Here is a 14557-nt window from a genome sequence, read left to right on the forward strand (position 1 = left end):
AGCAATGATCACTTTCAACATATCTCATCAGGCATTTAAGTAAATAATCATTTATAAGCATATAGAGTTCATCAATTCGAAATCAACTTCAATTATGCAATATAATTCATTCTAAATTTATTTTTTTTTTTAATTCAAATTTTCTTCGAGATTTTAATTTCTTTCATTTTTAAATTTTTTTCATCAACCACGAGCTATGACCATATTTTCTCTGTGGTAGGATCATAACATCGCGTATCTTCTTGCGGTGAGCTGTGAATCATCTGACAGCAAAGTCCTTCAGAACCGCTGGTCTCTCCGACGGTTTGTCGCTGGTCTCTCTGGCGACATGTCACTGGTCTCACTGGCGACATAAACCGTCAGAACAAATCAATTGCCAACGTATATACCTCCATTGACGGGGTCCTTTACATAGTCAGGTTATCAATTCATATTGTTCTTATATCAGAATTCTTCATAAATCATTTTTCATATTCTAATTTCGATAAGAAAATATATAATTATGTAGTATCAAAATCAATCAATATAATGCATTATGAAATTAATATGTTCAATCATACTTCATCATAACATTTCAAAATATGATATTTTCATAACAAAATATCATTCATCTAATTTATGCATCATTTCACAAATCATATCAGAAAAATATATTATAATTTATCGATAAATCTAGAAAAAGTAAAATATTACTTACCTCGAACGCATTCCAATAAATCCACATAATTCTATAAATTTTCTTTCAAAATTCTTCAGTTCATAAACCATATCACAATATTCGATTATCAGGTGTCAATGATACATATAGGAGATTAAATTCAATAATCAGAAAGAATACGAATATCATATTTCAACAGTTTAGATTGAGTCCGATCATCTAATTTCATCTAATCAAAATCTAATTAGGACATAGACGATCCAAAGTTTGACTATCAGATCAAATCGGATTCGAAGTGATAGAACCGAAGTTTCTTTATTGGTTTCATAAAATCAAGTAGAGAGAGAAAATCAGAGGAGAGAGAATTCAGGAGGTACAATTTGAATTGATCAGATGATACAATCCCACATTACGATTGGTCCAATATCTCGATTGGTGTAATCAATATGATCAAATCAAGTCACAACTAGATCGAAATCATGGATGATCAAATCTAAAGATTTATGGTCTGATCAAGGTGAGTGCCAATACACTGCCCAACAATCATGGATCAAGATTCTTTATCAGATCAGAAATATTAAAAAAAATTCCTTCATTGACTAATCTTTTTAGAGAGAGAATTCGATCGAGAGAGAAATGGCTTAGAGAGAGAAAATTCTAGAGAGAGAAATGGCTTAGAGAGAGAAAATTCATCTTGGACTCCTCAGACAATATGATTCAAAAAATTCGATCGATCAGATCAAATCATACTGAAATTATCATGTGGATAATTCAATAAAATCATGAAAAATAGAATCTTAAAAATACCTAATCTAATCAAAGTGGATGTTGGTGTACCGTCCGGCTATCACAGATCAAAAATCCATCACTAGGATCATTTAAATTCATCATCATTCTTCTTAAAATTTTAAAAAATCTTAGTAGAGAGAAAGAACTTAGAGAGAGAAAGTAGAAAGAGACTAGAGAGAGAAAGAGAAAGTAGAGAGAAGAAAAGAGGGAGAGAGATAGGAGAGAGTCTATATTTTTTTTCTATTTTTTCTTCTTCTTCTTTTTTCTTTTCTTTTTCTTTTTCCTTCTTCTTTTTCTTTTCTTCTTTCCACGGGTTGCCTTGGATCGAAACAGGGGACCTCACAGTCCCCTCGATTAGTCAGCCGACTGAAGGGAGTCTTCTCCTCTGTTTTTCCTTCCTTTTTTTTTTTTTCGTTTGTGCTTTGTGGGCTGGATTTAAAGCCTAATTGGACCGGGCTATAACAATTGGTCATGCCATCTTGGTAGAAATATTGGAAATATGAATATTATATTTACGGCTACTTGCCGGTAGAATGGATGTGTTTTAGCTTTTACTAGTTTTCAGTTAATAACTGTGAAATGATTCTTGTCGATGGTGTTGAGTTGTGATGTCTTTCATAAGGATAAGGACTTCTTGAGGATAGAAATAGCGTCAAGGTAGTTCTCTCCTGCTCATGCAATGCAAAAGGTTTCCTGGAGATTGATCTGGCAACCTTTTTTGTTAGCAGGTCTATGCTTCTCTGGTTCCGGTGCTTGTTCATAGATATTTTAACCCTCGTACTGTTCTCAAGTAAAGTTTTAAATGAGAATCAAATGTTGTTAATGTTGATATTTTCTTCAGGTAAATTTGCCTATCGTTGATTAAGAATAATGATTCAGCAAAAGATTGTCTATGTTCCATCCTGTGTAAGTCATGTTGTGATGTAGTACCATCTGCAAAAGGGAACTGATTGGGTTTAGGACTGAACCTATTCAATTCAGACTTGAGTTTTGATTAAAATAAAACAATGAAAGATGGAATTTCAATGCAAATGTGATAGTAGATAGGGCTATGAATCCAAACATAATGAAATTAGGGCTCAGATAGGAAATAAGAGGGTTGGAGGTTCTTAGGAATGGAGTTAATGCCTTACACTTTGTTTGGATTGAGGGTACACGAGAGTTCATAAAGAGAGGAGAGAGGAGGGTAATGGAGGGAAAGGGAGGGGAGGATAACGAAATTAACGAACTCTTGTTTGGAAAGAGAGGGAAAGGATAAAAAAGGATACATACCTTATCTTTGTTTGGATAGAGGAGTTAAGGAAGAGGTAAAAAAAAATTTATATATATTTTGATAAATATGTCCTTTCTCATTAATAGATGTATTATATTTATGATATTTTGACAAATGTCTATTCCTTTTGACAAATATACTTATCAAATCTGCTCTCTTTAATTTTTTTTTTTTGTTGGCATTCATATGAATCCATACAAATCTATTCGAGAATGATTTTAGCTTTTTGAAATATCCGTTCCTTTTGACAAATAAAAAGGTTAATATATGAATTTCTAGATAGTTTAATTAAAAAAATATGAATTTCTACGTAGATTGATGTTCCCATAGCATTTTCTAGTTTAACTAAAAACATATGAATTTCTATAGGGTTTTTGAGTTATGCGAAGAGAAAAGGGACAGTTGAGAAGATAGAGTATGCAATGATCTAGTTATAATATTAAAATTTTATTAAGAATAAGTTAGGGAAATGAAAATTAAGTATGAAATTTTTCCTCCATTACATCTCAAATCGGGGGTATAAAAAATTGAGTAAGTGAGGGATACGAAGGGGTTGAGAAAATCCTTTTCTACCCTCCATTCTTTATCCTTTCCTTCTCTCCCTTTATGAAATCCCGTGTATCTCCAATCCAAACAATATATTAGTGGTGTCTGTTCAGAAGTTAGATCTGATTTTTCATATCAAGTGAACTAACAAGGCAAGCTCTCTACAGGAAAGAAGATTTTTGGATTCAGGGTTTAAGGGGTGTGTTGAGATGTAGGTGCAAAAGGGGAAAAAAAGAAAAGGATTTGGCTGGATGTTAAAAATTAATTTATGTAGCAAGGGTTAAGTCTTGCTAGAGGGATAAGTATTGATAGAACTAAATTTGAGGATTAGTACTTGAAAGGAAAGTAGGGAAAACATAATCAGATGTTAAACGATAAGGAAATATAAAATTAAAACATAGAGAATATCACCCAGGAAGCACACCGTACGAAGAATAGGGAGGGTATTGGTTGGGTCGACCAATACCGATACCTGCTTCATTTGACAAAAATCGAAATCCATACCCACCCCGTAGCCGACTCGGGTCGAGTATACGCGAAATCCATCTTCCATCTCTTCTGATCTTCAATCAAAAATCCCAGGCCCCTCCAATCTCTGATAGAAAAGAAGATAAACCAAAAAAAAAAACAACAAACAAACATACAAAAAAAAAATCAAAATATCTGGGAAAAAATCTTGCCTAATTGGGTGGGAGGCCGGAGGTAGGAGGCTTGGAGCGGCTGAATAGGGAAACTTAGATGATGGCACCTCCCTCGAGCGACGAGGATGCTTCCCCTGAGCAACAACGGCGCCTCCTCTAGTCGACGACGCTCGATCCAACGAAGTAGCGAATGGAGCCCTAGTGTAACATCCCTATGCTCTAATGTGGGAACTCATGGCCGATCTTACCCAAATCTGTGTAGATCCCAGGTAAATTTGTACATTCCTATGCTTTGAAGTAGTAATTCCTGGCCGACAGTACCCAGATCTGTGCAGATCCCAGGTACAGTGGAAGAAGGGAAGGGTTTGGATTAAGAGCAGAGAGGAAGAATAAGGATTTGGGGAGGAATTCAGGTAAGTTAGAGAGAAGAAGAAGAGTTCAGAGAAGAGAAGAAGAGATCTGGGAGATGGATCTGAGAGGAGGAAGAGTGGGAGAATTTTAGGAGGGAAAATTGACTATTCATTCCTTTTTTTTTTTTCCTTTAGCTCTATTACATTCTATTTATACTCAGCTATTAAGCTGAAATTACAATAGAATGCCTGTGAAATGAAATATATGGTTGGTTATTTAAATGATTTGTTTGGCATCTGAATGGGCCTGGTTGGACTTCTGTTGGCTGGACTTGGGCTGCTCATTTTACTTCTTGACGGGTTGAAAAAAATGGATCGAGTTGGATCTCTCTCACCCCACGTTAATACGACTGATATATAAAATCTGGAAGGCTCTAAGGGATGTTTGATTTGTAACAGAAATCAAAATGGGAATGAGAATTAGAATGGCTTGGAATCAGAATCAGAATGACCAAATCCTTCGAAGCGTTTGGTTCGTGACCGAAATGAAAATCGAAATGGGAATGAAAATTTAAATCCATAGAAGAGAGTAGGGATTGAGTTCTATATAGATTGAGCCATTCCCATTCTATCCTGGAATCGAAATCAGAATGAAACTCCTCACAACCAAACGGTTGAAATGGGAGTCATCCATTTCGATTTTGATTCCAGACCTCCACTCCCCTCAACCAAACATCCCCTAGATCCTGGCCGAACCTTTCCTCTCTTTCTCTCCTTTCGTATTCAAACCCTACCACCGTCTAGGGCTGAAGCTTCTTCGTTGGTCTCAGATCTATGTTCCAGATGATCAATGATGCTTTTCCCTTCCCATTCTCTGGTGCTACTTCACATATAAGTGTCTTTTCCCCTTTTTGTTTAACTATTTCTTTCTCTTCTACTACTAAAATTCTCTCTTTTATCGCATAGGGTGTTACACCAAGCTGTCGCCTCTCTCGAGGGAACTTTCGATCCCGCTTCCTCTCCACCGTCGGTATGATCCTCGTCCATCACCTAGCCGGAGCAAGGCCTCATCGCTTCCTCTCTACTACAGGCACCCTCCACATCCACCACAAGCATCCATCGGGCCATCATTAGGGTTTAGGTGCCAGGGTGAGGGGACGGGGGGTTGGAGTACTGAGTGGGGACCCGTCGGGCCGCTGCTAAGGATCTAGGGTTGGGGTGTTAGCCGTCGGGTTGGGAGGGAAGTGGAGAGCCGCCAGGCTGCTTTTCGGCTAGGGTTCAGCATTGGGTGTCGGGGTTGGAGGGAGGGGGAGAGAAGATTTTATTTAACGAGAGAGAGTACACGATACACACACACACACACACACACACACATATATATATATATATATATATATATATATATATATATATATATATATATATATATATATATATATATATATATTATGGTGGGGTATATTATTATTTGTATCCGATTCGAATCCACTTTGGGTAATTTTTTTTTCTCGAACTCATATCCACCCCATTTTGGATCAGGTTGAGTTGGATACCTCAGGGAAGGAGAAAAGATAACCCAAAATTTCATTCTATTTAAAGAAAAAACAAACTGAGGACTTTACTCTCCCTAAAATAGCCATCATAGTGTAGCAGTTACTGTTCACATCTTTTCTTTGAAAGCAGTACCCAGGACTTGTAGCCTGAATAATATTGCATTAACAGTATCATTGCAGTAACTAGATCATCAAGCTATCAATTAAATCTGAGATTTTTTTTAATCACAGCCCCTGATTCACACTAATCGTTTGAACTAAAAATAACCAAAGATAAATAAAAATACAGAATTGACAACTAAAATTAACTCCAATATAAGTTCCTAAATCCTTGGATCTCCCATGCAACGTGACATGATCTTGGATCTCCATCAGCCGTCAGTAACATTTTTCATCTTGATTTGTTCCTTGAGGTTGTAATTACTAGAATGTCCTTGAGCATATAAATATATCAATTTCTTTTGTTATATGGTGTGCCATACATTAGGTAAAGACTGCATTATGTGGACGGTGTGGGAACAATTATCTAGTTGATTACCAAGTGTTGTTTCATTTACAACAAAGCTACTTACTTCTGGACCATCTACAAGGGATACTTTTGTTTTCTTTAAAAGGAAAATATGGAAGAAAGAATAATTCACAAGATAAAAGAATTAGAAATTATAAGAAAGGGTGAAAACTTATGACATATTATAAACGTTAATTGAAATGTTAAAATCTTGTGAGAAAAGCCTCATATTATTGATATCAATAGCAATTTGCTATTGAGGTAATTAGAGTACCCCTCATATTATCAAAAAAAAAAAAAAAAAAAAAAAAAAAAAAAAAAATATATATATATATATATATATATATATATATATATATATATATATATATATATATATATATATATATATATATATATATATATTGGCATTGCTTTTTGGGGGAAATTTTTTCTGGACATACAAAATGCAGTAACATTTATTCATCAAAATATACTTGTTTAGTGCTCCGAGAAATATGTGGTGGAAATATATAATAAAGAAAGATCATCTAAAAAGAAAGGAATATCTGCTACTTGGGTTCAGGATTTGCTGAGAGAGAGTATCCGCCACTGTAAGCGAAAGCACTGCTGCTAACATCCTTTTGAGGATATGAGTCATTGTAAGGATGACGAGGAGCACCCTTAGAGTTTCCAAAGTCTGTGGCAGATGAAGATGCTGAATTTGAGTTTGTGTTCAGACCATCATCGTGCAACATGGTCTCAATTTCCTTTACAACATTACTCATTGTTGGGCGGTCTGCAGCTGATTCTTCGACACAGCACATAGCCAATTCTACATATCGTCTGAAAGCTACTGGATATGTTGTATTCTGAATTATGGGATCCATTATCTCCTTGAGACCATAGTACTCTTCATCTTTTACATTTATTGCCATCTTCACCTCACGAACAATATACTTGCCCTTCTCTATTGGTTTCCTAGCAGTTATCAGTTCTAGCATCACCACTCCAAAGCTATAAACATCACACTTCTCTGTCAGCTGTTGTGTTGTGTAATACTCAGGATCTACATAACCCTGTAAAGATGAAACTGAGATGATTAGAACACTATCTTTCAGTCATGCTAGTTGCTGAAAAGCCATGCTGATTATGTCAAATTCTTAGTTGCATACACTCAATCAAGTTCTAATGCATGTATCATTTGAATCGACTAGTATACTTCGTGATATAATATTTCACATAGATGATTCTTTTGCAATGTATGACAGAGACAAAAACAAGCTTGTGGTACTGCAAGATGCTGATAAACAAAATAAATACTCGCACTAGTATATAGACTGACACTCACCAGCGTTCCTTTTACTTGTGTAGAAACATATCCTTTTTCGCTGTCTGATACCAATTTTGAGAGGCCAAAATCTGCAACCTTTGCAGTTAAGTTTTCATCCAATAGGATATTACTTGACTTAACATCTCTGTGAATTATGGGAGGATCAGCAAGTTCATGGAGATAAGCCAATCCTCTTGTTGAGCCTAGTGAAATGCGGATTCTCCTCTTCCAATCCAGTTGTACTCCACTCTTCCCTGCAGTAGATTATTGTAGCAACAAAATATATAAATAACTATAAAAAGGTAAATGACTATAACAAATTTTTTGAGATATTTTGGAGAACGTACCCGACAAGCTTTCACGTAGCGTTCCATTAGGCATGAACTCATATACCAACATCTGCTCCTCTTCCTCGAAGCAGAAACCTACAAGTCCTAGTAGGTTCTTGTGATGAACCCTGGATAGCAATTCAATCTCTGTCTTGAACTCAAGTCCACCTTGCTTGGATCCCTGTTGTGCCCTCTTGATCGCAACTAGTTGCCCACTTGAAAGCATTCCTTTGTAGACCTGAAGAGGAAATAGAGTAGTCTGAATATTTGTCATATGTTCCCAATATATGATATTTTCCGACAGGCATAGGATTTATCAAATTACCTTTCCATAGCCACCTGATCCAATTTCATTAGTTTCCGAGAAATTGTTGGTGCTCTTCTTTAGTTCATCAAATGAAAACCATCTTGCTCCTTTCAATTGTGGTGCACCACCACTATCTTCACCACTGCAAGTCCATGATGCTGAAAGAAAAAGAATACTATCAGAAAGCTCTATGTGCTTTCTTGATGCTTTTCTCTAGTACAGTACATGATGAGGTACATTAGCAGATGAAAATCGTATCTATCAGTTATACGAATATTGATGGATCTGTGGTCTTGAGTCTAAGATTTAAGCCTGTTGACCGATCTGTGTAAGATGCAATTTGACACATCCTGCCTTCTCTGATGGATAAATGCTTCACTTGCTGAAGAAAGATATTATAAATGGCATGTTTTATGAAGCACATTACCGAAAGGTCGACTCAGTTCCATTGCTCTTTGTGCCCGTTTCTTCTGTCTCAAGGCATACAGTGCTGATACTACAAGTCCAAGGAGTAGAAGAGCACAACCAACTGCTATTCCAGTGATCAAACCAATGCTTCTCGAGGATCTTCCTTCAACATCTGGAATGTAAGTTTTGTTCAGTATAACAAATTCATTTGTTTTATATTGTTGAGTAAGGAATGGAGTGGACACCTGGGAAAGGGTATGATGATGCAATGAAATAGTATGGTCCAAAAATATTTGGAGGTCTGTAAGTTTGACTGCTCAGATCAAACCCAATTCTCAGAATCTCAGGCCGGCTGAAGTACATTCCATTAGATGGAAAGAGTTTTACTCGCAACCACAGAAAAGAATCAGCATCGAAACAGGGGTTCTCAAGAAACACTGAGCCAGGTTCTAGGCCAAGTTTTGTCCACATGGACATCTCCAGCTTTTGGAACAATGTCCTGTTTGTCACATCTCGGAAGCTAGGTGCTCTGAAGAACATCACTCCCTCATATGGATAGGCGCAGTTGCATTTTGAAGGACTGAGACTCTGATCTGGGGAACATAGGTTAGGACCACAATTGGCGAGACTGGTGGAGTAAGGTGCCGATGGCTTTCCCTGAGGGCTGCAATCTATATTTGCGGGCTTATTATTGCACACAGGGTTTCCAGCAAGACTGCATTTAACAGGAAATGAAGGTAATCAAAAAAATATTGTGATGGGCAAAACAGGGATGCACTTCATTTCTCAGTAATCGTAGATTGGAATGTTGGAATTCTCACATTAAAGTATTGTTATATCTGGAAGTCGGGGTGACGGATTCCAGGTTGTTATTTTTGAAACTCACGAGCTGTAATTGCTGGCTAAAGTTGTGGCCCATGTCAAGGTTTCCATTGAATTTGTTGTCATCAAGTATTCTGTCAAAGGTTTACAACAATCAAATAGTTTGTTGTGTATCAGTACTTAAGATTTCCTTTCATTGGATCTCTTCCACTTTTCAGTCAATCATCTGTTATGGCAAACTTACACTTGCTGTAGTTGAGGAAAGCTGAACAGCTTTTGTGGCACTTGCCCATAAAGCCCTCCAAATTGTATCACTCTGAATGACCACCAACATGAAGGTTTTTGTTAAGACTTCCAGCTAGTTAAAACAAAATTACTTGCAATTTTCATGGGCAGTCAGAGAACTTACAGAGCAGTGAGAGACTCTATTTGCGAGAACCAAGCTGGACTTTCTGAAGGATCAAATGTGTTGTTGCTTAAATCCCTGTGGACCATATGAAGGCTTTGCAAGTTACCGGTTAATTTGAAAATGAAGGGTAGGCATGAAAGTACCACTAGAACATAGTTGAGTTCTTACACATAGTTGAGGTCGTTCATCCCAGTTAGATTTGGCATAGCTCCACTTAACTGGTTGTTTGCTAAGTTACTGAAAGATGCAAATAGGGAAAAACTGTAAGCTATTATATATCTGATATTCTTTTGTCGGATTTTGATTGGTTAATAGATAGCTTACAGATCAGTGATGCTTGTCAGGTTGTTAATATTTGACGGAACTGAGCCATTCAGAAAATTTCTGTCAAGTCTCCTGTTACAGAAGGGCAAATTATGATCAATACACCTGATACAATATGATCAAGTTGGAAAAGAGATTGCTGATTGATGTGATAGTATAACTGGAGGCATATCCGGTTGAAGGACACTTACAAAACCTGAAGAGATTTTAATAGCCCTATGGAAGATGGAATTTCTCCAGTAAGTTGATTTCCATCAAAAAGTCTAACCAAAGATAACCATCAGGAGTCGAAACTATAGATCCAAGAGACGGAAACTAGCAACAGGGATATAGCAACTTACACATGTATCGGCGTCATATTTGAGCTGAAGAGCTCTTCAGGGATGGGACCTGATAGCTGATTCTTGTTCAAATGACTGCTTAGCACACAAAATAGCGACATATATTCATTAGACAGAAGTAAAAACAGATAATCATTAGACAGAAATAACATACGCTTGTCTACATGTTGTGTAATTTACATCATTGATGGCAGAGTCATGAAGAATATCAAAGACTTACAAATGCTTTGTGTGCAAAAGCTGGTCCAGTCCAGGAGTCCCATTATTTGAAATGGGGATAGGCCCACTCAACTGATTGTCCGCCACATCTAGCAAGTAGAGATGTGAAAGGGTACCCAGGGAAGCAGGTATCCTCCCAGTGAACTTGTTTGAATTGAGAGCTCTGGAATAAAAATCAAATCCTTCAACCTGTTAATCATTTCAGTCAGGAAGATGGAGCAGAATATACGAATGTTACAGTAAATCTTACAGGAATGAGAGGTTTCCTATATTTCCTAATTCCTCTGGAATTTCACCACCGAAGTTGCAGCCGATCAAGATTCTATGAAATAGGAAAGTTGTGAGTGTCAAGGAAACTTCAAAATGTCTAGATAAGCTTGAATTGAAGTATGGGTCCCGGTAACAGGCCCGTTGAACTTACAGGGTGTTGATCTTCTTCAGGTTTCCAATATTTGCAGGAAGTTGACCGCCGAGCTCTTTATTGTAGGACAGGTCCCTGCAGGTGCAATTGTTAAATCCTAATAATACGACTGAGCTTGCGTATTAGTGGCTTACTTAAAAAGGTTTAGACCCTGTTACATTTGTCAAGCTCTGAAGTTGATAAGTGCTAATGATTTGAAGTTGGTTGTTGAAATTTGCATCCAAAATGGCATAGTGCAGGCGTCCCATTCTATTGATTTTTAAGGCACTATCTATTTGATCCAGGAGGTTAAATATAGTTGTATTTTATAATCTTTTATTAGCATCCTGCATGTTGTTACATCCATGCAACACTGGAATAATTCAAATTTTATCTGATCTGCAGTGTCAAACTTACAGGATCTGCAGTTCGCTGAGTTGCCCTATGTCCCCACTTAAAGTACCTTTGAGGCCCATAGTTGACAGTTTCCTGAAAATATGATGGGTTAGTAAAGAGACTCGGCAATATCAGCTGATGATAATTTCAGAAGCTTACAGGACAGTCACTCTGGAATTGCTGCAGTTGACTCCTATCCATGGTGTACCACAGGGATCATCCGACTGCCCCCAATTTGGTAGTGTGTTCTGCCATTCACCCATTAGAGATCGGAGAAGAGCAGCTGTAAGTGATTCATTGGTTCATGGTTAGTTTTATATGCTTCCCTCACTTGAAAGGAGAAATCTCTGAAGTGAACCAGAAATCTCCCTACTGAAGTCCAAACCCAAAAAGGTATTACGAAATGAATTGTTAGATTATGGAAAGAATTTTCTACTTTCTAAACCAACCAGATGATGGATATTTCCTGAAATATGGTTGCGGCAACTGAATCTATGAGTCAATGGGTGCCGTGGAAGGATCACTCGGCTAAGGCGCTCGGTTTATCTGAATCAACGTGGATTGATATCAAGAGACCTCTTGCTAAAATTTCTCTTGCATGTATGAGTGGGTAATTCAACTCTATTGTTGTATAACTGAAGCTTAATTGTGTGTGTGTGATTTTTACAGACAAAAGGACTTTTTATGGAGAAAGGTCTTTCTGACAGAAATTATAGGAGGTACAGCATCTTCATGTATCTGTGTTGTAATAGCACTACAACACTCTCAGCGGACCACTGCTAAATTTTGGGGATGTGGAATCCACATCCAACAAAGACAAACCTCCGTCTTTTCTTTATCAACTTAACAATACAGAGGGACAGAGATAGGAGAAATACCATCCGTGAGATCTGTGGTGCCAGAACTGACTTGAAGGCCTGCAACAAATACAAGCAGCAGCAGAAGGCCCGTTCCCATGCCGGCAGCAGCTTGGAGAAGGCGAGTATCCCCCCCTGTCGTCCCTCAGCGATCAGCCTGGTATTAGAAGCCACTTAGTTTAGTGGGTTAGCACAGTAGGAGCTGGTAACTACCATCATTCTCTCCATCAAGGCTTCTGGGTTCCAGGAATCAAATCATGAGACTGGAAGTTAGAAAAGAATTCTTTGTCCAAAAGGCGTTGCCTTATGTTCGAAGTCAGTCAACCTTGGATCGGTGTGATTACAGTCGTCTCAAAGGCTCTCTTTTTCTGGGTCTTGAGAATAATTATCTCAGGATAAGATGGGATTGGACTTGTCACCATTCACCTTTTTCTACGTCTAGTCCAACAGCCAATGATACTGTTTAGGGAGATGAGAGTTCTTTTTCTAAATAATATAAAAAAAAATATTTACATAAATAATATAAAATTTAATTTATTTATACAAATAATATAAAAAAAATATTAATTTGAATGATATTTTCTTCCCGCCACGTCAGTCATTTTTTTCCGCATAGACATCCTCCAAAAAAAAAAAATAAATAAAAAATATCATTTAAAATGACATTTTTAAGAACGTCATTAGCGTTTTTAAAAATACCATTCAAAATGATATTTTTTATTTTTTCTTTCTAAAAAAATAAAAAAAAATGAAAAAAATAAATTTTAAAATAATAAATAAATTAAATTTTTAATTTTGAATAAAATTTAAAATATAAAAATTTAAATTTGTAATTCAAATAAAAAAGATAATTTTAGATGATTTTTTTTTCAAATTAATTTTTTTAAAAAAATATCTAAATAAAAATCTTAAAATTTTAAAAAATTAAAAATATCATAGAAAAAGAAAAAGAAGAGAAAGAAATGTGAAAGAAATAAAAATTATAAATTTTAATTTAAAAAAATAAAAAATTTAAATTTAATTCAAAAACATCATTTCAAATTCTTGCCAAAAATGTTCAAAAAAATAAAAAAATAAAAAATATCATTAAAAATAAAAAATTAAAAAAAATAAGAATTATAATTTAAAATTTAAAAGAAATAAAATTTTTAAAATTAATTAAAATAAAAATATCATTTCAAATTACTTTCTCAAATTCAAATTAATTTATTTAAAATATATTCGAAAGAAATAAAAAAAATAGCCTAAAAAAATTTCATAAGAATAGAAAGAAATGAAAAAAATAGAAAAATTATATAATTATAAATTTGAATTAAATTTTTTTTAATTTTAATTAAATTTTGATAAAAAATAAATGACATAAAAAAGTGAAAAAATGAGGAAAAAATGTGAAAAAAAAATTTATAAATTAAAATTTTTTAAAAAAAAATTAACTTTAATTCAAATAAAAAATATCATTTCAAATTACATTGTCCATTTCAAATTATTTTTTAAAAAAATTATCTCAAAAAAAAATGTTGTAAAAAAATAAAAAATACCCTAAAAAAAGAAAAAGGAAAAAAATAGAATTGAAAAAAAATAGAAATTGTAATTCTAATCAAAAAATAGAATTTTTAATTTTTAATTTTAAAAAATAAAAATTATACTTATAATTAAAATAAAAAATATCATTTTAAATAACTAAATTAATTTAAATATAATTGTTTAAAAAATATTTTAAATAAAGAAAAAAAATACGTAATAGAATGCCAAAAACATAAAAATAGAAGAAAACTAAAATTAAAATTTAAAATTATAAAAATTTTAAATTGAATTTAAAAAAATATCATAAAAGAAGTAAATAAAAGAGAAAAAATGGTAATTAAATAGAAATTATAATTATAAATTAAAAAAATTAACTTTAATTTAAATTAAAAATTTAAATTAAATTTATTTATTAAAAAATTATAAAAAATAATTAAATAACTTAAGAAAAAAATTTAAAAAAACCAAAAAAAAGAAAAAAAGAAAAAAAAAGAGAAAATGCCAAAGGGAATGGTGTTTTCTCCTTCCCCCCCTTTCTTCTCTCCTTCTCCCTCTTCTCCCTTCTCCCTTCTCCCTTCTCCCTTCTCCGAC

The 14557-nt window shown here is 34.8% G+C and overlaps 1 protein-coding gene across 1 annotated transcript; it reads right to left on the reverse strand.

The window, feature by feature from the left end:
• Positions 1-6758: 6758 nt before the first annotated feature.
• On the reverse strand, positions 6759-12777 carry LOC105044887 (leucine-rich repeat receptor protein kinase HPCA1). Its single transcript, XM_073257503.1, has 19 exons — positions 12464-12777; positions 11745-11868; positions 11607-11678; positions 11211-11285; positions 11040-11111; positions 10791-10952; positions 10571-10645; positions 10421-10492; positions 10230-10301; positions 10074-10142; positions 9906-9980; positions 9741-9812; positions 9496-9630; positions 8920-9389; positions 8694-8846; positions 8285-8424; positions 7978-8197; positions 7649-7884; positions 6759-7376 (listed from the first exon to the last, which is right to left on the reverse strand). The coding sequence occupies exons 1-19, from the start codon at positions 12540-12542 to the stop codon at positions 6870-6872; spliced, it is 2880 nt and encodes a 959-aa protein (XP_073113604.1). The 5' UTR covers positions 12543-12777; the 3' UTR covers positions 6759-6869.
• Positions 12778-14557: the final 1780 nt, after the last annotated feature.

This window comes from Elaeis guineensis, chromosome 5, assembly GCF_000442705.2.
Source record: "Elaeis guineensis isolate ETL-2024a chromosome 5, EG11, whole genome shotgun sequence".
Taxonomy (NCBI): Eukaryota; Viridiplantae; Streptophyta; class Magnoliopsida; order Arecales; family Arecaceae; genus Elaeis; species Elaeis guineensis.